This window comes from Melitaea cinxia, chromosome 9, assembly GCF_905220565.1.
Source record: "Melitaea cinxia chromosome 9, ilMelCinx1.1, whole genome shotgun sequence".
Classification (NCBI taxonomy): Eukaryota; Metazoa; Arthropoda; class Insecta; order Lepidoptera; family Nymphalidae; genus Melitaea; species Melitaea cinxia.
Window position 1 is genome coordinate 7,509,163 of NC_059402.1, and position 26,604 is coordinate 7,535,766.

General features: G+C 34.0%; 2 protein-coding genes across 2 annotated transcripts; one reads left to right on the forward strand and one right to left on the reverse strand.

Annotated features, from left to right (window-relative positions):
* Positions 1-4,337: 4,337 nt before the first annotated feature.
* On the reverse strand, positions 4,338-10,155 carry LOC123656303 (DNA-directed RNA polymerase II subunit Rpb4). The gene is made up of 5 exons (XM_045592009.1): positions 10,145-10,155; positions 8,815-8,819; positions 5,470-5,781; positions 5,201-5,381; positions 4,338-4,529 (listed from the first exon to the last, which is right to left on the reverse strand). The coding sequence occupies exons 3-5, from the start codon at positions 5,528-5,530 to the stop codon at positions 4,355-4,357; spliced, it is 417 nt and encodes a 138-aa protein (XP_045447965.1). The 5' UTR covers positions 5,531-5,781; positions 8,815-8,819; positions 10,145-10,155; the 3' UTR covers positions 4,338-4,354.
* Positions 10,156-11,239: 1,084 nt separating this feature from the next.
* Positions 11,240-13,338, forward strand: LOC123656339. The gene is made up of 4 exons (XM_045592036.1): positions 11,240-11,368; positions 11,467-11,706; positions 12,342-12,500; positions 13,146-13,338. Exons 1-4 carry the CDS (start codon positions 11,314-11,316, stop codon positions 13,274-13,276), a joined length of 585 nt encoding a protein of 194 aa, XP_045447992.1. The 5' UTR covers positions 11,240-11,313; the 3' UTR covers positions 13,277-13,338.
* Positions 13,339-26,604: the final 13,266 nt, after the last annotated feature.

The window sequence follows — 26,604 nt, forward strand, 5'->3', positions numbered from 1 at the left end:
TTGTTTTGCCATATATTTTATTAACCTTCTCAATCCCCACCCCCTTTAAACCCAAGGAAATGAAAAATAGACCGCTTCTTTCCACTTGCTACGATCCTTACATACTTCTTTCGCTTCGTCCACTTTCATTATTCCCTTCATACATGCTCTTCGGTTTAGGGTACTCTTGACCTGGCCTTTTTTCAAGACGTCCCTTATTTGGTCTCGGAACGTCCGACTTTTTTTATACATGGGGAAATGCATTTACGCAATAAGCCCTCTACACGAAGGTGACGGGTGTTTGGAACTCCCGGCGTGATGTGCAATGCCAGACTATCCACTAAAACCCACATCTTTTTTTCCGCCGGCACCTTAGTGGGGACGCCATGGGATCGCTTTCGCACACTACCACGACGCCCCCCGGTGATGGCCTTTCGGCCCCGTCGGAAGGGACGCTCAACCTTTCCAAGTCGATCCCTCCGCCGTCTGCAGGAGGAAGACGAGGTCCAGGAGCTGTCCCACCGCCTGAGTCCGGGCGACCGTGAGGTCCAGCCCTTCCTCGGCCACCGGGCCGCACCTAGCAGACCCGCAGAAATTGCAGGGCGTCCAGCGTTACCCGGCGAGCGAACCCGCCCACCCCGTCCGCCGCGTGGGGGAAGAAAAACCCGACCCCTACGTCTCCGCGCCGTCTCAGCGCCACGCACACTTCCGTGCCAACACACCTGCGCTCACAAGTCTACTCTGAGAACCAGACCGGTACCCAGAGCGCATCGTCTGGTTTTGGTCTGCGGGGGTTCCTACCACCCGATATACCGATTTTGATAAATTTTAATTTTATGGAAAGCTGATGTTTATCATGACTGTGATCACACTGAAATTTTATCGAGATCTGATAATTACTTTTTGAGTAATCTTTGATAACGCGTAGTTACTTGACTATTTTTTCGTCGAAGTCGGTTTTTTTTTTCGTTTGCGAGCAAACACAATTATTTCGTCAATCGTTCTTTCACTCATTCTCTCGATATGACCAAAGCATCTGAGCATACCTTTCTCAATTTTTGTCACTACATCTTCTTTCAGACCACAACGTTTTCTTATCTCACTATTTCTTATCCTGTCATTCAGTTTAACTCCTATCATACTTCTTAACGCTCTCATCTCAACTGCATTTATTCTGCTTTCATGTTTCTTCTGCCATACCCAACTTTCACTTCCGTACATGAGTGTCGGAACCAACACCCCCTCATTCTCAGCCAAACGAGCCTTGTTAGACACCTCCCGACTGCTCATAAAGGAAGCTGCAAAGCTCCATTCACCCTGTTTCCTGCATTCACTCTTCTTTGAACCCAGATACACAAACTCATTCACCTGTTCAATTTGTTCATCTCCAATCACGATATTGCAGTCTGTCACTGCCTCATCTCTTTCAAACACCATTACTTTCGTCTTCTTTACATTCATCTTCATTCCCTTTCTTACAAAAGCTCCACTCATATCAGTTATCATCTCCTGCAGCTCCTCGAGCGAAGTTGCAAGTATCTTGATCATCAGCATAGAGAAGACATTTGACGAGTAGCACATTCATTCTCAACCCATTTTCATTCTCTTTTAAATCTGTCAAACAATTTATCCATGAATAGATTAAACAGCCACGGTGACGCTACACATCCCTGTTCCTTTTTCGATATTAAAACATTCAGTGTATGCCCCATTTATCCTCACACAAGCACTAGAATCCCTATAAAGGGATTGCCATGCTCGTATTACACTGCTCACACCATTCACGGACAATGCTGACCACAATTCATTCCTCATCACTATCATAGGCCTAACCATCCATATAATATATAACCATAGCCATAACTATCTCATGAGATTACTATTACACATAGTAAGCTAGGCCTTATATATATATATATATATACACTACCGTCCAAAAGTTTGGAAGCAACAAGATAAAATCAAATAAAATAAAAGTAAGCCATCTTAAATTTTTTTTATTGATACAGAATTAAAAAAATAGACAAAACACACTTCTACAACAATGAAATTAAATAAGTAATATAAAAATTAAATTAAATTTTAGCTTCATCGAAGTGTCCACCCCTCTCTTTAATTACCTTCTCGCATATTCTAGGCATCCTACTAATTAATTTCATAAAATACTGTTCATCTAACTTCTTCCATTCGCTCTGTAATAGTTGCCACAAATGTTCTGAGCTCGTAGGAGATTGATTTTTCACCCTTCTATCTAGTTCATCCCAAACAAGTTCAATGGGAGAAAGGTCAGGTGATTGAGACGGCCACTGCATGATTTTCACATCTTTTTTCTTCCTTAAAAAGTTCTGGCACAGTTTGGACGAATGTTTCGGGTCGTTATCTTGCTGAAAAACGAACCCAGGACCAATAAGATTCAGTCCACCGGGTATGGCGAAATCCTTAAGAATTTTCAAATAGCGTTCCTTGTTTAGTTTTTCGGTTATCCTCACAAGACTTCCGGGTTTATTGTTGCCGAAACACCCCCAAACCATGACATTACCACCACCATGTTTGATAGTAGGCACTGTACAAGCTTCTGAAGCTCTCTCTCCTTTAGATCGGCGCACAAAAACACGTCTATTGGACCCGAAAATCTGAAACTTCGATTCGTCACTCCAAAGAACTTTTTTCCATTGGTTTATTGTCCAGTTTTTATGTTCCTTTGCCCATTCTAGTCTGTTTTTCTTATGCCGAATTGTTAGTTTTGGTTTTTTAACTGCAACACAACCTCTTAGCCCCGCAGACAGTAGTCGTCTTTTAACTGTTGTTATTGACACGGGTGTTCCTCGCGTTTCATTCAGAGATGCGGTAATTTGTGGTGCAGTTAAGCGACGATTCCGTTTAGAAAGAACTCTGATGAAGTTATCCTCTTGACTTGTAGTGGATTTGGGCCTACCAGACCTTTTTCTATCTTCATTTTTGCCAGTTTCTTTTTTTCTAGCGAGGGTGTAGTGGACACCTTTACAAGAAATTCCGAGTTTTTTTGCGATTTGGCGTTCACTGTAGCCTTCCTCACGCAGAGTACAAATAGCGCTTCGCTGTTCAAGTGTGATTTGCTTGCGTTTTGCCATTTTCAATAAAAAAAAAAGACGGTCAAGGAAGTAGTCGAAATCTTTTGAATACAGACGATGTTAATATCACAACCTTCGCGTTCTAATGCTCAAGTGTGACTAAATAAGGTCCAAAAAAGATATAAACTACAAAATATTTTCAATAAAACCGCATCAATGCATGAAAGAAAGTCCCCGGCGGATGAAGTAATAAAACACGTGTTTCGTCAAAATCCAGGAATTTGTTAAAACTCAAGGAATATGCACTAGTAGTCCTTTTGTTTTGTGTTAAAAAATCACAAAAGGTCATAAAACTTTATTTTATTGCTATTATTTACCGCAGGGAGTCGGCAATCTTTTGTTTTGTTTGAAATCAGGTGTGCTTCCAAACTTTTGGACGGTAGTGTATATATATAAGAAAATGAAAAACAAATAACTTTTGTAATAACCTCTTTTCGCGGTTTATTAAGTTTTTTAGATATCCCATGTTTCCTGGCCCTGGTTGCTAAACAAAAGTAATACGCGCGCAATGCAAGTCGAAACCTTTCCTGCCTAGGGTTGCTAGATGGTCGAAATTGGCGGGATTCCCTCAAATTTTTGTATACCTTCCCGACTCCCGGCAAAGAAAAATATCTCCTTCAAAAACAACTTCAGTTCAGAAAACAATAATTTTAAGTTGCGTATTTTTGTCAAAAGAAATGTTGCCACTCGGCGCAACGGCAGTATTGGCATGTTGTTAGAAAGAAATATCCTGCTCAAAATCTGGAGCAATCCGACGGCAAGTCCCTCAACATTGATAATACTGATTTCAAGCAGTGTTGTGTTTCTGTGGTAAGGTGTCCTGGGGGGTGGGAAATTGGGGGTAGGGTCGCGAACACGCTTGCGATGCTTCTGGTGTTGTAGTTCTGGTATAGTGTTAGGATCTGGTTAGCAATAGCATATAATTACAAGACATGACTAAGTTTTTATTTCATTTACTTGTTTAAATAATATATTTAATCTTTTAGTGACGGTTTTATAAACAAGTCATACTTAATCCAAAGGATTAAAATCCGAAGCTATTATATCCAAACACAGCTGATAACCATGATCACTAACAATGACATAATTATGTAAAACGGGGTGTTTACCATTTTTGTTGCTTTTCATTTTAAATTAACTTTTCATAATTGTCATGGATGAACTGTCACCAGTAACCACATAGATGAATAATTATATTTTTATTTAAATGTCAGTGGCTAAGATGAATTATACAATTAAAAACCAAAGCATAATTGAAAAATTTATTAGTACTGGATACTGCGTTTTGTTTGTATATCATCTAATAATATTCTCAGTTCTTCATCTTCAAATCTTCCTTCTAAAGATGGAATTAATGCTTTAGCTTCTTCAGGTGTTTCTGGACATAAGTTTGCTAAGCTTGCTACTTCAAACTTATGTAACTTTTTTGACTGAAGGAGACTGAAATAAGAAATATTAATGATCAGGTTTTATTATTAGGAATGGCTAATAATTTGTATGAAGTCTTTATATTTTTTTTTAGTCACATTCTGGGTATTAGTGCTTGTGTGTTGTATTGGACGTTTGATGCAGGATTTGATTCTTAAAAGAGATCATTCAATAACGTGTTTTGGTGTTCTCAACTAGGGTGTTTATAAGAATTCTTAATACTAAGAGAATTATTTGAAAATATATTTAAATACTAAATTATGTAAGGTATGATTGTAGGTTACCACAATTGTAAATGGATATTATGTCAACAATAACATTCATAATACACAATGGAGAATAAATTTAAAAATACCCTATTTAAAACCTTCACAATGAATTATTTTTAGAACCAGATATTTATTTGTGTTATGTAATGCTCCACAGATGCTAAGTATTTTATATAAACCGTTATAATCACCAACCAAAATTAAATCGTGAAGGCATTTGGTTTTCAATTATAAATGATAAGAACGACGTGTATTTAAGGAAGGTAGGTAGTTAAGGTAGGCAAAACAAGGCAAACAATGCTGAAAAACACTACAGTTAATAATTAATTGACTTCTCAATAGAAACTTCTTTCATTAATATTATTTAGAGGTTGTTTGTATATAAAAAATGATCATGCATAAGTTGGCACATACTTTCTTACGGCAGTTATAGTTTCTTTATTCTTAAATTTCTTAAACATATTTGTGTATGTGAGTGTCTTCATAAAAACTTCAGAAAACTCCTGTTCTTCTTCTGCAGACTCATTTTGAGCTTTTCTATGCTCTAATAACATATCAACTTCTGATATTAATAGTGTTTCAGCATTTTCAAATTCTAAAAATAAAGAAAAACCCCTTTTTTAGCATTCGATAATGCACTTGTTAAAGTTTAAAACATGGCAATTTTATGACTATTATGGTACCTTTAGGAAATTGTAAATCAGCTGCATCTTCTTCAACAACATCTTGAACTGGTCCAGACATAGTGTTTATATACTATTTAGTTAACCTTTATTTATTACGCTTCATGAATGTGCAACCTACACTAAATAAGCTCCGAATGAAATTTCTATTGTATATATAGAATTGAAATTTTTAATTCGTATTAAGTACTACGTCCCAATTCACTCTTTAAACAAAATTTAATAAAACATAAGTGATAAGAAAAAATTTTATATCCAATTTTCAAATTCTAATAAATAAATCGTAAACAGCGACCTGTCGTCTGTCTCTCTCTGTCGTCTGTCGTTAACACCACAGAGTACATTTAATCAAAGAGTACATTGAATATACAGGTACACCAGAGAGCAGAGAGTATCTGTGTGACCAGATTTCATTTAACGAATCTACTGCTCGTTGAAGTTAAAAAGTACTAAATTCTACCAAAAAAGAAGGAGAAAATACTAAAAATCTATTAACTTACACACACTTCTTACACTCCTTCGCTGTTGTGTTACAACGAAGAAGCATCATTGTTCTCTTGATTATAACGATAAAATCATACGATGAACAAAGAAAATACTATAACTTAAATAAATCTATGTTTATTACTTAAAATTAAAATCTACAGAAATATAGGTATTTTTAAATTATGATCAAGTTATGGTTATTCTTCTTCGTGTTAGGTGACATTGTCATAAACCTGAGTCCATTAATTTGATTTGAAAGCCTATTTCTTAGCATCTTTAATCTATTCTACTTTTTATTGAAATTTTGTGTTTCACTCGGAATTCATCACTGTGGGAAGCCCCTATATTCCAAAGACAATAATATTCAAACCTTAGTACTTATGCAATACAGTTTTTTTAACGCTAGTATTTGTAAGGCTAGACACTACACACCAACGATAGCTATTGTAATTTATTATTTTACACAAAAACAGCAAATATTTGTAGCTGTTAACGTTGAACGACAAAGGGTATATGTCTAAGGTATTGAACTTTTGTTGCATTGAATGAGTTCGGTCTTACGTACGTCATACACGACTTTTGTTATTAACCATATTACGTCACCAAAATGGCTGATAACAATTTCGCGGAAAAGAGGTTTAAAATGTAATTTAATTTTATGGCATGAAAGCGTGTTTATTCAGCCAAAATATTTTGTTTGTGGCTTTTTATTGTAAAATCAACATTTTGAAGTACTTTTTCAAACATAGTCGAATACCCTGTTACCATTTATGTACAGTTAAATTTAGGTACAAACAGTGTTACAACCTCATCATTACAGCCTATACAGTCCACTGCTGGACATAGGCCTCCACAAGTTTACGCCAAAAATAACGTGAACTCATGTGTTTTGCCCATAGTCACCACGCTGGGCAGGCGGGAGGGTGACCACAGTACTGGCTTTGTCGTACCGAAGACGCTGCTGCCCGTCTTCGGCCTGTGTATTTCAAAGCCAGCAGTTGGATGGTTATCTCGCCATCGGTCGGCTTCTTAAGTTCCAAGGTGGTTGTGGAACCTTGTTATCCCTTAGTCGCCTCTTACGACACCCACGGGAAGAGAGGGGGTGGCTAAATTCTTTAGTGCCGTAGCCACACAGCAACCTCAAAACTCGTATAATTTAAATTTCATGTGCTAAAATGCAGTAAATCAGGAAATTATACCCTAAAATCATTTTATAGGTATTTATTCACCATTAAATCGGGAGTTCTACCGATAAATCGGTAACTTTTACATCACTGGCTCATAGCACGAACGGTTACCAAAAAAATAAAAATTAAAGACAAATCTACCTAATCAATTTTTTTCAATGCATGTGTAATTCCCTCAACAGCTTTCTCTCTCGAATAATGAATAGTAGAAAGCGATAGTTACAATTCTTTCGATGAAAAGAAGAATATGACACTTTTTTTTGAGAGGTTTGCCATTTGAAGAAAAAAAAGTTCCAGAATAATTGAAAAACGTGAATTCTACCAAAATATACCAAAAAATTTTTACCTACGAAATACTGTTACCGGTACCTCGAAATCTACCAAAAAAGTAGAAATCTACTATATCTGGTCACGCTGGAGAGTACTATATTCCTTGGTCATCAGTTATACCCATGGAGCATAGAGCTCCATGGTTATAGCATATGAAAATGAAGCATATGAAGCTTATATAAAACAGTGGAGAGTGCATCTAAAACATTTTAGTGAAGACAAGTTCATTCACCCCAGTTAAGTTTTCTATCCCCTCACACTTTATTTAAAATTGCCATGCTATGTACAAAAACTCCCAATCAATATGTGCGAAGGAGCAGACAGACATGTTCATTATTTAGCACGAAAGCATGCTTTTTTTGAGCAAATGCTACCTATAAGTATATATATTAAAGTAGTAATTTTTGAGCGCATTGTTTTTCAAACTAAAAGATGTGTAGGGGAACCTGTGAGACCAACGCCCTTCGACAGTGTTCCCATTAGATTACAACATGGGGTTATTCAAGGGGCAGGCCAACAAATTCCTGAAAGACTTGAACATTAAGTAGTTACTCTGATGCTGCAAATGTTCATGGATTGGGCTAATCACTTAACGTCAGGTGACCGCCTACTCATTTGCTAACTTTTTTAAAAAAAAAAAAGGATGATTTAATTTAGTTCTGTGTGTAGGACCACTTGGTTTCTATTATCACTACACGCTCACTGGCAGAGGGTTTGCTAATAAATAGCATGTGTATTGGTGTTTATACTTTGAACATGCTTATCTTTGAGCATGCTTATAACAAGCATACTATAAGTAGAAGAATGAGCATGTTTATTATTAGTACATGCTCAAAAATTGACGGTCGTTTGATTTTTTAGCCTGCTAACTGTAGTGCGGGTGGAATGGGACATGTTTTGAGCGCGACTAAACAAAACAGATTTGCTTATGAGCATGCTAGTATCGACCAGTTATTCTAGCCTGTCATATTATCTTCCTCTCGCATTTCACTAACAATCGACGCCTTGCATTCCAAGTAAAATCATAAGTCTATTTTGGAAACGTTTTCCATTTGGTGCCGCTATTTCTAGTTATTCTAATAATCCTCTATATATTCACTTATACCCCTTCCCCTCCAGTTCCCCTCTGTCAAGGTATAAGGCTAAATGGCCATATGCGTACAATAAAACTAGTTGCAGCCGCACTGATCACTAGACTAGTACTGAGGTAGGACACAGCAGGAATTTCCTGCTCAAAATATGGAGCAGCCCGACTGGGGTAGTACCTCGACCTTACAGAAGATCACAGCTAAATAATACTGTTTTCAAGCAGTATTGTGTTCCTGTTGGTGAGTAAGGTGACCAGAGCTCCTGGGGGGATTGGGGATTGGTCGGCAACGCGCTTGTGATGCTTCTGGTGTTGCAGGTGTCTATATGCTACGGTAATCGCTTACCATCAGGTGAGCCGTACGCTTGTTTGCCGACCTAGAAAAAAAAAAAAACAGACTAAATCTAGTTGCGCGATTAAATCAACATCCTTCAAAAAATGCCGTATTGTTCTGTTTTTTGCTGCAAAAAGAGATCTGCCACGTCAAATTTACTAAAAAATGGCATTACCGTATGAGAATGGCGTTGGCGTGTGCAATTTTTAATCACATTATTACCACTTAAAGTTATGAATTACAAAGTTATCGGTCGTGTTGTTTCGGATTTGTTTACCAACACAGGCCGCTGGCCCTCATATAATATGCGGATCAGTCGAGTGACTCATCCAAGTCTATTTCCGAGAAGTTGCTGTCGTCGAGCGACAGTGTTGTTACCGGTTTGTTTATGGATAGTTATCGATAAAAACGGCAAAGATAAAAGGAGACAGACATGATTGAGATTCTGATTTATTTATAATATAATGTTGCGGGCTTAATTTTAATATACATAGTTTTATAATAAAATTGCATTAAATTAAATATAATACAATACTTACGAGTATCAACACATTTTACTAGAATTACTTAGTGTAAACTTTGACCATAATGTTTTATATTAATTTTTGCATAGTTTTATAATAAAATTGCATTAAATTAAATATAATACAATACTTACGAGTATCAACACATTTTAGTAGAATTACTTAGTGTAAACTTTGACCATAATGTTTTATATTAATTTTTGCAGGTTTCCTAAAGATCCAAATTTAAGGCATAAATGGAAAAAAAATTGTAATAACAGACTAACCTAGACGCCCACAAGAAATAGTGTCATTTGTTTAAATCATTTCAATATCTCTGACTTGCCAAGTGTGGTCCTGGCAAGATTAATAATGGAAAAATATACCGGCACAAACATTTCTTTCTTAATGAAAAACGAAAAAGCACAAAAATGCATTTGTCATATTTATAGAAATCTAATCCATTTTAAAATCTAGTAATAGATACATAGTACTAAATAAGTTAATAAGTGTAGGTAATATAAATATCTGATAATAGATTATGTTTATGCTTGTAGTATTTCATCGTAGGTACGGGGTTTGTACTTCATAGTTCATTTCGAGAAAGTAATTAAAATTAGTATTGAAGAACAACGCAATGATAAAACTAAAAACAATATTTTTTTCGGCAATAAAATCCAAAGAGGGCTAGAAAGTAGGATATTTTTTTGAAAGCAAACTGTACATATTTTACGTACCCTCAACAAACAGCATAGTAATTATTTATAAAATACCTACACAAAATACACTTTGCGTTATTTAATTTAATTAAATTTAATTAAATTTTATAATTTTTAACGTTAAATTTGTTCGAACTATATATATTTATTTAAAAATTAAGGAAAGTGGAGCTGTTCTAAATGTACTTGAGCAATTATAAATGCAACTTAAGCAGTTTGTTAACACTTTGAGCAATTTAAAATTTTGTATACATCCAAAAATGATTGAAATGATTTTTTTTCAACGACCTTAATGATTTTTAATTAAATAAGTAGTTTAAGGTGAGCAATTTAAAAGGACAACGTAGTTGAATTGAGCTATTGAAAATCTAACGATTAGTATCTTTTTTATTACGAATATCCGCAATTTTTTTGGCTTCCATCATTGTCTATGCGCATCCGCAGCGCTCACCTGTCTTATGATATAAACGTTAAATTTGTTCGAACTATATATATTTATTTAAAAATTAAGAAAAGTGAAGTTGTTCCAAATGTACTTGAGCAATTATAAATGCAACTTGAGCAGTTCTTTAACACTTTGAGCAATTTAAAATATTGTATACATCAAAAGATATAGGAGTTTGAAAATATTGATAAATGAATTTTTTAACGACTTTATTGATTTTTAATTAAATACTTTAAGGTGAGCAATTTAAAAGGAGGACGTAGTTGAATTGAGCTATTGGAAATCTATCGATTAGTATTTTTTTTACAAATATCATTATTTTATTTGTTCAAATTATTTATATTTATTTAAAAATTAAGGAAAGTGGATCCGTTCCAAACTATACTTGAGCAATTATAAATGCAACTTGAGCAGTTTTTTAACACATTGAGCAATTAAAAATATTGTATACATCAAAAGATATAGGAGTTTGAAATTGTTGATAAATGAATATTTTTCAACGACTTTTTTGATTTTTAATTAAATAATTTAAGGTGAGCAATTTAAAAGGACAACGTAGTTGAATTGAGCTATTGAAAATTTATCGATTAGTATTTTTTTTATTACAAATATCATTATTTTGCAGGCTGGGGTGGGGTAGGTAGCGTTCCATTCTTTGGTCTATAATCAGACTAGTGTGTATAGTCTATGGTTGATAAAAGTAAATAAATAGAATAAATGTTTAATTGTTTATTTTAATAGTTGATAATAACAATGTCGAGTACTTCTGTAAAAACTAAAATTGATTCAAACTATTTCAAACCGAAAGGTAATCCAGAAACAAAAATTTTTTTAGTGGAACTAAAAATAATTATTCAGTTCTTTGTTGTTTTCACAAAAATTTAAAGAGGTTTCACTTTTTTTCAGAGATCACTTCTCCTAACAAAGATACTCCTGGTTTTTCTAAAACTGTTTATTCGCATATAACCAATCTACACCGAATATTAAGTGATTGGTCGAGTTTACGAGATAAAGGAGCAAAAATATGTAAATCTATATCTGCACTAAGGTTACATGAATATGAAGACAATTACTACCCATACCAAACAAAATCACTTATTGATAGCTTATTAGAAGCACTTGATGGCCTTGCTAATGTTTTGGAAGGTTATTATTTTTTAACTGTTAATTTCTGTGATATAGATATAATTTTTTTAGTTTTCAAATAAGCTAATATCAACTTATCCTTCATTTAACTCGTATACAAAAAAGCGAATCCGCAAACAATACATTATATACATAAGAAAACCTAAAAAAAAACCTAAAAAAATTTAACCAGAATATATCAGTGTATTAATGGATTAAATTGAACTTATTGCATACTAGCTATGCCCCGTGGTTTAACATACACGTTAATTGAAAGAAAAAAATAACCTTTAGCTTTTCTCAATAAATGAGTTATCCAACATAAAAGAAATTTTTTACTTCAAACAAGTCGTTCCTCGGAACAGTGTTTAAAGAAACAAACTATTCAGTTTCATAATATAAGTATAGATGTATTGTTTTAGCTTAAAAAGAAATTTATATAATTATATATATAAATGCAAAAATAACTCTTAGTTGATTGTTAGGCATTAATAGTCAAACCGCTGTACAGATTGTTATTATATTGAATATTAAGATAATTTTAAGACTCACAAGATATTGGCAATCCATAAGATATACTATAAGGTTATAATAAGAGTAATAACTCCACCCACATTCATTTCTTGTTCTTATATTTCATAGATTTATCATTTCAGGTGTAAATATAATATGTATTCAAATGCAAGCTCTATCAAAATTGCAATATACACAAGAGCCAGTTATTAACACTTGGTCAGTGTGTGAAATTGCAGAAAATATAACTAAAATGAAACAGGGTTTGCAGAAGGAATTTGAGTTGAAAAAAGTTATTACAGGTATTTACCTCACTCACACGGTAAATCCACTAAGAATAATGTGCCCATGACAACAATCACTATTTATAGATATAACTAGCTGACCTGGCGAACTTTGTACCACCTTATTTTGTTTATTTTTTTAATAATAATTACATGTATTGTATTGTTGTGGGCTCGGTTTTCCGCATTTAGATACAAGGGTGGTCCGTTATGCGTGAAAAGACGACTGGCAAATTCAACCAGCCCAACTCCATAATAATTACATATATCAAAATGAAATATAGCCTATCTTTCAAGTTAGATCAAACTGCACATGGTGTGCAAGTTTGATTAAAATCGGTTAAGTAGTTTAGGGAGTCCATCCAGAATTCATAAAAAAATACAATTAATTGAAACGGAAAAAAGAGTATCATAAAAGAATTTACAATAGTAAATTTATGTTAGTGGTTATTTAAATTCAATTTGAATCACAAATAGTTAAATTTTGATTTCCACAGAATTATTGATATGTTAATAAATATTAGAAGTCTTAAAACTTAGGATATACGCTTAAATATATATATATATATATATATATATATATATATATATATATTATATATATTGTAAAATCACAACATATTTTCTTTTAACAATTATATTTACATCTTTCCATTGTTTCAGAAAACATTGCTCATTGTAGAGACGAAGCTTTAATAGAAGTGTATGTCAGTGGATGGGAAATTGATAGTTATTTTTGTAAAGAATTAAGTGCTTATTTATTTGCCGAAGTTGGATTAGCTGGAATCACATAAAATTTATATATTAATGATATATATAGAAAATAAATACAATAAATAAATTATATGTATAAATCTTTAATGCATTTTATTCTTTAATAATAATTTGAAATATATTTATTTATAGCTATAGGAAAGCTTTTATTTTTTTTAAGTATAATAATGAAAACTAGTGGTCGCCCATTGGTCGAAATTCGACCATAATTAATTTAAATTATAAGTTTGAACATATCTATCTATCTATAATCTATAATATATATAAAAGCGAAAGGTCATTCATCACGAAATCTCCGAAACTATAACACCTACAAACTTAAAATTTGGCAGGTAGGTTCCTTATAGGGTGTAGACATCCGTTAATACCGAGTTTTATGAAACTCGACCCCTAAGGGGTTAAAAGTGGGGTTGAACGTTTGTATGAAAGTGCTATGTTTTTGAAGTAAGAGACTTTAAATTTAAAATGCATGCTCTATAAATGGTGAGAAGGTGTCCAAATAATGTATCTTTAGAAATCCACTCCCTTTTGGGGTTAAAACGGGTGATGGTAGGTTGACTCACTCATCACGGAATCTCCGAAACTATAACAGCCACAAACTTAAAGTTTGCAGGTAGGTTCCTTATAGGGCGTAGACATCTACTAAGAACTGATTTTATGAAACTCGACCCCTAAGGGGTTAAAAGTGGGGTTGAATGTTTGTATGAAAGTCCTATGTTTTTGAAGTAAGAGACTTGAAATTTAAAAGGTATGCTCTATAGATGCGAGAAGGTGTTCGAATAATGTATCTTTAAAAATGAACATCCTTTTGGGGTTAAAACGGGGTTGGTAGGTTGACGCACTCATCACAAAATCTCCGAAACTATAACAGCTATAAACTTGAAATTTGGCAGGTAGGTTCCTTATAGCGCTTAGACATTCGCTAAGAACGGATTTTACGAAACTCGACCCCTAAGGGGATAAAACGGGGGTTGGAAGTTTGTATGAAAGTCCTATATTTTTGAAGTAAAAGACTTGAAATTTACAATGTATGCTGTATAGATGGTGAGGGGTTGTCCAAATAATGCATCGTGATCTATATATATAAAAGAGAAAGGTCGCTGACTCACTCATCACGAGAACTCAAAAACCGCTGGATGATCCCATCCACCCAGGATGGACAAAGATGAAATTTGGCAGGGGAGGGGGGGGGGGGGGGTAGATTATAGTTAGTAGATTTCCGCTAAGAACGGATTTTGTGATTTTCCACCGCTAAGGGGGTTTAATTGGGGATGATAGTTTGTATCAAACGTATACAGCAGCTATAAGTTCGCCTGATAGGTTATTTAAAAAAATAATCTATAATATATATAAACGCGAAAGGTCATTCATCACGAAATCTCCGAAACTATAACACCTACAAACTTGAAATTTGGCAGGTAGGCTCCTTATAAGGTGTAAACTACTGCTAAGAATGAATTTGACGAAATTCGACCCCCAAGGGGATAAAACGGGGGTTGGAAGTTTGTATGAAAGTCCTATGTTTTTGAAGTAAGAAACTTGAAATTTAAAATGTACGCTCTATAGATGTTGAAAAGGTGTCCAAATAATGTATCTTTAGAAATCAACTCCTTTTTGGGGTTAAAACGGGGGATGGTAGGTTGACTCACTCATCACGAAATCTCCGAAACTATAACACCTAAAAACTTGAAATTTGGGAAGATGACTCCTTATAAGGCGTAGACATCCGCTAAAAACGGATTTTACGAAATTCGACCCCTAAGGGGGTAAAACGGGGGTTGAAAGTTTGTGTGAAAGTCCCATGTTTTTGAAGTAAGACACTTGAAATTTAAAATGTATGCCTTATAGATGATGAGAAGGTGTCCAAACAATATATCTTTAGAAATCAACCACCTTTTGGGGTTAAAACGGCGGATGGTAGGTTTACTCACTCATCACGAAATCTCCGAAACTATAACAGCTACAAACTTGAAATTTGGCAGGTAGGTTCCTTATAGGGCGTAAACATCCGTTAAGAACGGATTTTACGAAATTCGACCCCTAAGGGGATAAAACGGGGGGTGGAAGTTTGTGTGAAAGCCCCATGTTTTTTAAAGTAAGAGACTTGAAATTTAAAATGTACGTTCTTTAGATGGTGAGAAGGTGTCGAAATAATGTATTTTTAGAAATCAACTCCTTTTTGGGGTTAAAACGGGGAATGGTAGGTTGACTCCCTCATCACAAAATCTCCGAAACTATAACAGCTATAAACTTGAAATTTGGCAGGTAGGTTTCTTATAGGGCTTAAACATCCGCTAAGAGCTGATTTTACGAAACTCGACTCTTAAGGGGATAAAACGGGGGTTGCAAGTTTGTATGAAAGTCCTATGTTTTTGAAGTAAGAATCTTGAAATTTAAAATGTATGCTCTATAGATGGCGAGAAGGTATCCAAATAATGTATCTTTAGAAATCAACTCCCATTTGGGGTTAAAACGGGGGATGGTAGGTTGATTCACTCATCACGAAATTTCCGAAACTATAACAGCTATAAACTTGAAATTTGGCAGGTAAGTTCTTTATAGGGCGTAGACATCCGCTAAGAAAGAATTTTACGAAACTCGACCCTTAAGGGGATAAAACGGGGGTTGGAATTTTGAATGAAAGTCCGATTTTTTTTAAAGTAAGAGACTTGAAATTTAAAATGTATGCTCTATTCATGGTGAGGACGTGTCCAAATAATGTATCTTTAGAAATCAACTCTCTTTTGGGGTTAAAACGGGGGATGGTTGGTTGACTCACTCATCACGAAATCTCCGAAACTATAACAGCCACAAACTTGAAGTTTGGCTGGTAGGTTCCTTATAGGGCGTAAACATCTGCTAAGAATGGATTTTACTGATAAAACGGGGGTTGGAAGTTTGTATGAAAATCCTATATTTTTGAAGTAAGAGGCTTGAAATTTAAAATGTATGCTCTATAGATGGTGAGGAGTTGTCTAAATAATGCATAGCAATGTATATATAAAAAAAAAACGTCACTGACTCACTCATTGCGAGAACTCAAAAATCGCTGGATGGTCCCATCCATCCAGGATGGACAAAGATGAAATTTGGCAGGGAGGTAGATCATAGTTAGTAGACTTCCGCTAAGAACGGATTTTGCGATATTCCACCGCTAAGGGGGTGTAATTGGGGTTGATAGTTTGTATGAAACATTTACAACAGCTATAAGTTTGCCTGATAGGTTTTTTATACTGCAGCCTGAAAATAAAACAAAAAATGTGGTGTATAGAGAGTTTTTATAAATATAACTATTAAATTTTACTAAATTGTGGCTTTTAAAAAGTTACCCAGTGTGATAAGCATTTCAAGTGACTGAAATAAAAAAATAATTGCGTTAAACATCTTAATAGTAATGCATATCTTCATAACCATGCGAGCGTAGTCGCGGGTAAAAGTTAGTGTATTATAAAACAAAATCCCCAAAAGTGTATGTGATCGATTCCCTTAAAATCTACTGAACGGATTTTTATGCGGTTTCACCAATGGAGAGAGGGCTTCAAGAGGAAGGTTTACGGAACGGCTAAGCCGATTTTGATGATAGTTTCACTGGAGGTTTACCGGGAAAACTTTGTGACACACTAATTTCAACGCGAGCGAAGCCGCGGGCACAGCTAGTATATATATATATATATATATCCTAGCGAACCGGGCAGACATTGTCCTGCCCGGAAAACAGCTACCAAATTTGATTGCTTACATACCGATAGCAGCGCCACCTACCAGGTCCAATTGAGATAAAAACTACCATATCTCCCAAGTTGGACCAAATTACAGACGCTTACAAAATTTCATAAAAATTGGTTCAATAGTTTCGGAGTTACATACCGATAGTAGCGTCACCTACCGGGTCCAATTGAGATAAAAGCTACCCTATCTCCCAAGTTTGACCAAATAACAGTGGCTTACAAAATTTGATAAAAATTGATTCAGTAGTTTTGGAGTTTCAAAGCCAGCAGTTGGATGGTTATCTCGCCATCGGTCGACTTTTTAAGTTCCAAGGTGATAGTGGAACTGTTATCCATTAGTCGCCTCATACGACACTCACGGGAAGAGAAGGGGTGGCTATATTCTTTGCTGCTGTAACCACACAGCAGTACAAATATCAGCTCATGCTCACGCTATAAGAATATATAATTATCTCCAAAATCGTGAAGTTTTATCTAAATTATATATTGACGTCAAACATTATTTTATTATTTCTTTATTCGAGAACTAGGTATATAGGGCCTTGAACTTTGTCCTTAGATCCATGCGAGCCAGATGCGATAGCTTCGGGGCAAATAGGTTGTATCTATGGCGACGCAAATACAAAACACCATTAGTTTAGCTCCTATTTTTGGTCAGTAAAATACAACACGGTAACATCGGTCAATTTATTGCTAATTTGCATATAATAGCGACTAAATTGGAATTTCTTTTAATTAGGCTGGTTAAGGTACCGTTACTTTGACTGAATGTCAGACTGTAGAGTTATTGTAAAGCTAGCTTTATATATTATATATAAGACTAGCTATGCCCGCAACTTCGTCCAGGTGGAATTTAACATAAAGTTATTGTTCAGTTCGCAGACTTAAAACATAAATAAATTTCTATCTAAAAGTAGCCTAAGTTACTCCTTATTACATCAGCTATCTGCCAGTGAAAGTCCCGTCAAAATCGGTCCAGCCGTTTCAGAGATTAGCCGGAACAAACAGGCAGACAAACAGACAAAAATTGTAAAAAATGTTATTTGGTATATGATCCGTGTATACATCCATAATTATGCATTTAGTAAAAAACGATTATTTTAATATTACAAACAGACACTAATTTTATTTATTAGTATAGATTAAGTTTTACTACTATTTATAGTTTTGGGTTCAAGGTCCAAACAATGAAAATTAAATAAATTGAAAAATAGGGGTGGTCTCTACAAAGAACCTACCCTATTGTTTCTAGTAAGACTGCGATATGGTAAGAATCTCTTTTTTTGTATAAAAGGTGAACCACCCACATAAAAGTATTGGAGCACTTCCAAAAACATTATTCTTAACGAACAAACTTTACAATAATTTTGTAATTGAATACTCATTTTTTTGCCCTCTCTCTTGCCGTCTCGACAATGTATAACTCCATATTTTCATGCCATTGTAAGTACTAAACTTTAACTTCCATAACCCTTTGTAAATTATAGCTTTTCATTTAATTATCATTTAAAATTTACCTTATTAAAATCTGATTATTTCGTTTTCTTCTTTAAATACCTTAGTAAAATCACCCACAATACCACTACGAGATACTTGTCATATTATACAGCACAAGCACTATTTTTTTATAAAATATGTCGACAAACAAGGTTACAGCGCACCTGATGGTAAGCATTTACCGTAGTTTATAGACGGCTGCAACACCAGAAGCATCACAAGCGTGTTGCCTACCTTACCCCCCCATCACTCTAGGAGTTCTGGTCACCTTACTAACCATCGGAACACAACACAACAATTTAAATCAGTATTATTTAGCTAAAATCTTCTGAAAGATCGAGTTGCTTCCCCAGTTGGGCTGCTAGAGATTTTGAGCAGCATATTTCCCGCTGTGCCTTGCCTCAGTTATATCACTACAGTAATAGGTACATCACACCTACTTATATGTATATGCTACATATTTTATATACATTAAGGGTGAAATTTGCATTTTGTAGATAAATTTTTTAATACAATTTACGACTTTAAATCTTAATATAAAGTGAGTAAAATATAAACTATAATAAAATGTCGCTACGCATATTTTATATTTTTAATCGTACGGGAGAGGGGGGGGTGGGTAATCTTGCACATTGTGAAGTACTCCCACCATACTTGAGCCCTTTATATAGTGTCGAAGTCTAAGGTAACCGATCAGATTAGTAAATAAAAATCGATCGTTAGAAAAACTAACGCGTCAGATTAAGGCTAAGTGAATTACCTACGTTGAGGAAGGGTATGCATTTCAATAATCTGTCAATTTAAGCGTGACTTATGTCTTGGAAATGGGAGGGTCACAAAGTTGCAAAAAGAAAATGTCACGTGGACAGTCTCGAGCCCGGTTAGTTTTGTTTTTGAATTAGAAGGAAATTAATCGCAGAATACGAAAATAACATAATCCGCCGATTTGCACAAGCCGAAGAAACTAAAGAATAAAGAATGGTGTGAATGAGTCGCTGAACCATATATTGGAACGAAGTTCCTTACAGCAGGTTTGAATTTGGCTGGGCAACCGAACTGAAAAAAATGTGATACTAAAACCATAAGAAAAATATATAACGGAAGTGACGTAATATCAGTCACCCGACTGTATAATATGACGTTTGTAAAATTAAAATATTACTAGTAAACTTTTTTAAATTATTTATGTAATTTTATACTGGCGACAAAAATAAATAAAGACATGTGTTTTTTTACTTCACTTAATAGTTTATATATATATATATATATATAAACTATTAAGTGAAGTAAAAAAAAAAAAAAATATATATATATATATATATATATATATATAAAGTTATGTCCACAGGCTTAAAATGCCCGTGCTTTTGTTATTCCAATTTTTAGTTTTGTTACTGATCGTTACTTGGTACACTACTGCAGCTTACTTAATAAATTATTTACTTTTAAACATATTTACACTTTATGGATAACATTTCGACCTTAAGTTGACAACCTTGAAAGGCTGTGTCTGGCGAGATAGCTGTTATCATAATTTAATTAGTTTTACCCAAAGGTAAATTAACATTTTCGTTTCATTGTTACTCTTAGATACGCGACATATTATATTATATTATATATAACACACAGTAAAATATGCACCTGTGTAAATATCACGATTTTCGATTTGTAGCCTACCTTTTTATTGTTTTTATTTAATATGTATTTAAGAAATACAATAATGTTTAACTTAAGTCAAAATAATTTTAATGTTTCTACGTCCAGTAAAGGGTACACTGTTGTCAAACTGTAATAGTGTTGGAATTTTTATATGCAGGCGAAACTTTGTTCTAATCATAGAAGAAACAACGAGTAAACCAGCGGAAAAGTTCATCACTTCAGCCTATCGCAGTCTACTGCTGGACATAGGCCTCCACAAGTTCTCGACAAAAATGGCGTGAACTCATGTGTTTTGCTCATAGTCACCACGCTGGGCAGGCGGGTTGGTGACCGAAGACCGGCTGGCTTTGTTGCACCGAAGACGCTGCTGCCCGTCTTCGGCCTGTGTATTTCAAAGCCAGCAGTTGGATGGTTACCCCGCCATCGGTCGGCTTTTTAAGTTCTAAGGTGGTAATGGAACTGTGTTATCTCTTAGTCGCCTCTTACGACACCCACGGGAAGAGAGGGGATGGCTATATTCTTTACAGCCGTAACAACACAGCGGAAAAGTTAACTAATGTTAAATGGTCACTGTGCTATATAAATATAAGCCGAAATTGTCCTTAATTTAGGATAGTAGAGTGAGGAAAAAATAGCGATGTTGAGAAAAAAAAAGCTTACTGGTTCCTGGTTCATAGAGTCACAGACGATTTTAGAAAAAGACTTTCACGGAGAGCAAAGGTGAGAAATCTTGGAGAATTAAATATGCATTTATAAATTTTATAACTATAAAGCACTACGGTCCTAACGTTAGATGGGGATTTTTAATCACACTTCACAGTGTCACGGTCATGACAAAACATCCTATTAATGTTATGGCATATTATATCCTATACAGAATACAGTCAAGAACTATAAGAAAGAAAAGTAGTCATAAGAGACCGCCCTGACGTATGGGTCTTCGTGTTGTCTTCTTGTTTTTTATCAGGTCAACTAATTATTTAGTGACATTTCACGGTGGATCAGAGAACCGTCGTTCTTTATTAAAGAAAGAGAAAAATAATTTTAATGATGTATTTGTGGATATTGAACTTATTTTACAGTTTAAATAGGTTTACCTATTTTTGACTATATTAAAGTAGAAAAGAAACATTAAAATATTTACTAAATACGTCATGTAGCATTTCCAATAAAACTTTTACATTAGTTAGGTACCAAAAATTTCATGACTATTCTTCCTGTTACAAAGTTATTAGAGCTAACTCTATTTTTCTTAAAATGATACGAGCTGATTTTAAAGAACTAGAGAAGCTTATTACACACTTATTATGTTTGTTGTTGTACAAAAAAAGGTTTTTGACGTTATAAACATTTGGCCTTAGGAGATTAAGTAATTTTGCAATTGCATTAAATTTAACACTATCAATAGTTACTTAGACTCGCGTAAATAAATCGATAACGTTTCCAATTACCATAATAATTGCCAAGGTCGATCTCAAAGTCATGGCTGATTTTCTACTGATTAAATTATGAATATATAGGATTTTTCAACAAGAACTTTGTTTTGTAAATCGAAATAAAGCAATAAATTTAAATGACAATGATTCAAATTTATGAAGATATGGCAATTATTAATGAAAAATGATATCTGATCATTGTCCACCAAGAGCAAGGTAACAAACGTCGATTGTTTTATTAAAGTTTTTAATCACTTTTTGACAAAATGATGTGTCTATTTCGTTAATCATTTCAAGAATTTTAAGGCTTAAGACTGCAATCGATTAGATTGGCTCCGTATAGACTCCGACTTTACCGTAATCCCATAAAAATGCTCTTGTGTTGTTAAACCACATGTTCAAGCTAGCCACATAACAGTTAAATTTCATGAAATTGCGCAATAAAGTAATTTGGCTTCCAATAAATTGATTGTTTCGGTGTCTGTGTCACTTATAGCACCTTCTTTCTTTCTCTTACTTTCTTCTTATTGAAATCGCATGCCAGCGCATCCATACCATCAATAATAGGCCACAATTGAATTGTTAACATCTCTCAATAACGTTTATTTCCATCATACAGGTTGATTAAAATATCCTTAAAGGCTTCGTATTGCTAATTTAAAAGTGTCAGAATTGTGTCATAATGATTTATCAATAGCGTACTCAGTAGTAAAATTAAACCGTTGAAACAAAAAAAAAGAGAAACTAAAAACCACGTGATAAAACTCGGCTTTCGATTAAATTAAAAATCATAAAAAACGGTACACCCAGTAAAAAGTTATGCGGATTTCCGAGGGTTACTCTCGATTTCTCGGGGATCCCATCATCAGATCCTGGTTTTCTTATCATGGTACCATATTTAGGATATCTCCTTTCCAACAAAAAAAAAATATCAAATGCGGTTCATAAACGACGAAGTTATCCCCGAATAGGTATACATAAAAAAATATTTATTATACGATCGAAGTGAGTAACGTCCTCCTTTTTTGAAGTCGGTTAAAAAGTTGCCAACTCTTTGATATGTCGCTGAGTGAAAAATATGAGATACTCATATCCTACTTTTAACATAAATGCGAGAGTTGTGAGGATGGATGTATAGATGTGGGTGACTGTTACTCTGACGCAAGAACCTGATTAAACTGATTGTAAGAAAATTTGGTATGTAGAAAATTCGAGATCAAGAATAATACATAGTGCCTTGTATTCTTACATTTCCACGTGATGGGAAATTATGCAGGTGAAACCGCGAGTGGCAGGTAGTAGGTACCTCCTACTATAAATGTACCTATTTGTAAATATTAATAAATTGTTAATGACCTTCTCTGCTGACAGGTCAAGAACGAAAGAATTGTTGGACGAATGGCAAAGTTAAGAATTTTATTTGTTCAGTCATCTCAAATACGATCACAATGTTACCGTTCTTTTACTTATATCAATTTCGGAACGTAAGCATCCATTGAGTTGCTATTTATCGACTTTTCACCTCGATGTAAAATAAAATTTATTTACAAGGCAACTTTAAAAATCCTCTTTGAATTAAAACTCCTAAGAAATAGACATAGTTATCAAACCCATTATTTTATTATAAAGAAATTCATTATTGTTTCTATTGTTACTTTATATATTTCAAAGTAGTGTTTCTGCGTAGCGAGCGGTAGTAGCAAAGAGCATGTTCAAACACATCACAATGTGATAACAGAGACAGTTTTATTATTCCTTAACCTTGCAAGTAATACGAATACTATAGAGTCAATTTAATTTCATATTTTATCTAGAATATAAAGACAATATATAATAAACATATGTAAAACATGTTTGGAAAAAATATTTACTTATTTACACTTAAGACACTCAACCAAAACATTGCACCAAAATATTGATATGGAGTTAAATTATTTCAGAAAATTAAATTAAATATTCAGAAATCCCTAAACTAACTGATGTTAACAATCAAATTGTTGTAATAACTTTTATTTTAACGAGCCTTAATTTCAAACTTGTTTTTAAAAGTTATCTAGTTATAAAAGAAATGCTTTCCTCTAATGCGTAGTAAAGCTCACTAAACCTAGCGAGAAAGGTGTGTTACGTTTTGATCATTCTCTTTGATAAGACAAGAAACCCAGAAATTAAAGTTTAATGTTTTAATAAATATTGTACGGACCAAGTGCTATTAGTTCTTTAAACTGTATCACTTTTATATATTTTTTCGTACTTTAAATTAAACAAAGGAAACACATAGAACATTGCTACTCGAAGGATTTCGCTGTGCGTACTAATAACGCGGTCTATAATTTCGGTTAGCGCTCAGTTCGCATCATTTGTATACCGGTAACGACACTAAGTACATTCGAGGCTTTTTTTCACAAACTTGTAAATTCTAATTAAATTTGTAGTCGAGATGTAGGCGATTATCGTATTAGCCGACTAGTGCGGTACTTTTGTTAAAATTATCATAGTAATTTGCTTTTCTTATTTCTTTTTCTTTATTTAGTAATCTGTAGTAGTGTATTGCATAATTATCGCAACATCTATGTAATAATAGTTGTAAGTAATTAATGGTAACGTTGTACACGAAAATTTTGCACAAAGTCAGCATTATAAATCGACTTAACGATGGGTCATCTACTAAGAGGCGCTTATCTTCTCGAGGTTGCGAAGGAGGACGATGAAGGTAAGAATTAATATGTTATTTTGAGAGGCGCTCTTGACATTAAAACTCTATTACGGACTATGTTTTTCCATACGATGTCATCGCTACGCTACGCTTAAGCCTGTAATATCCCACCGCTGGGCATAGGACATGTAGGAGAAAGATCAGAGCTTAACGCACCACACCGCTCCAATGCGGGTTGGCGGCCCTACTAGGAGTAACGTTCCCTATTAGGTGTACATGATAACAACCGGGACCGACGGCTTAACGTGCTCTCCGAGGCACAGCGAAGATACCCATAAAGATGGCATAAACACTAAGACCACGGCAAACATCTGTATGGCCAATACAAATGTTTATTTTGTGCGGGGATCGAACCCGCAACCGCCAGCGCAACAGTCACAAACCAGTGCTGTGACCGTTGCGCCAACACGACGTCGTCTGCTTTTTACCTTCTTTTTGCAAGAAATATTTTCAACGCTATAAGATTAACCTAAAAAAACTAAACGTTAACCAATGTAAAGACAAGTTATAAATTAACAAATCCACATATTGCACTCTGTCTCCTAAGATGAGTTGTTTAGTTTAGCTAGTGCAGTTTTTAGTGTGCCTATGTGCAAAGTGTGTTAGATAGGTAGCGTGGCAGATAATAAGAAGTTCTTTTATAAGCGCTATAACATTATCAGATCTTGTCAAAAGCAAAAATATGAATTTTATACCCGAAGGGTTTGTCATTTGAACAGAATCCTTATTTCTTCTTGTGCAAGGTTCAATTTTACGATAAAAGGTAATATTGTGAAAGTTACAATTCAAACTAACTTCAATATAATCTCTTCTTTCTAACTAAATATGAGTATATACATAAACTCATCAAAATGACCGTACACCTTGTACATACGCATATATAATAGTAATCCTTCATTTGAATCTTTTTGTGCAGATTAAAATATATGAATATGTATTGTATGTATTACCCATTAAGTATTTTTATTTTACAAATTTTAAATAATAATAAGAATACTATAATAGTATGTACTTTAATTAGCACTCTTAGCACCAATAATATAACAACATAACAATACACTTTATTGCACACCGAAACAGAAATAAAACATTGCAGGTTGATTTATCGTTGACAAGCGATCTCTTCCAGCCAACCTAGGGGTATAGGAGATGGTATTTTCAGTGTAGGTGTACAAATTGTGATAAACCCTTTAAAGTGAGAAATAAAAGTGTAAATACCAATCCGTGGATTGGTAATAAATCCGGACAACATTTGTATATATTTTAAACATTATTCTTATATGAATTTACCATAACAGCGAAATCGACAAAATAAATGTATATAATATTGATTAAAAAAAAAAAAACAAGTTGAAACTCATAAAAAAAAAACCTGAATATACATACCTATTTAGTAAAATTTGAAACAGCAATATTCACGGAAAAGTTTTATCTATTAAAAACGTGATTTGCATTTATGTATTTTAAATATTTGCTACTAAAACATAACCTACTATTATTTATTCTGAATCTATTTCAGAGTCAAATTTTCCATCGCAATATAAATACTATCATGATAACAGCAATCGTTTTATCATAGCTTTTATCTTTACAGCCTCAATAAATAGAAAATAATATACAAAGGCTTGATACTTTGATTTGGTTACAGAGACATTCACGTAAAAGTACTTACTGGGAAACTGAAAAAGATATATTACGTTTGAATCGAAGCCTCTCGATGCCTATTATTGTACCAATTACCAACAAGTTAAACAAACTTACGTTTCATATATTTAAAAAAAATCAGGAAATTTTTATATTCTTTAAAATTAACTTCGCAAGAGAGACTTTTCTCTGGTTTCTTTTTCTATCAGAAAATAAGTAATTGAATCATCTAATTACAAATTTATTTACTACACTGAAATAATAGAGATTAAAAAATACTTATAAAAAAAACTTTGAAGGTAAAGGGCTAGGCAGAAATTGCAAACACGCCTAGTAGGTTACTTTTATCTTATTATCATGAGTATGATATGATGTAATAAACTCAATGATACTGTATGATAAAGTCATAGTTGATACTTGAGGTGCATAAAACAAAAAAAAAAAAGCTCATTTCAGGTCTTATGTTTGTTATTTATGTCAACATATTGTGTATAATAATAATTTTTAACAGACTTCAAAAAAGGAGGAGGTTGCTCAATTCGACCGTATATAGTATATATGTATGTTCGGGGATAGCTCCGTCGTTTATGGACCGATTTTGATAATTCTAAGTTTGGTACCATGATAAGGAAACCAGGATCTGATGATGAGATCCTAGAGAAATCGAGGGA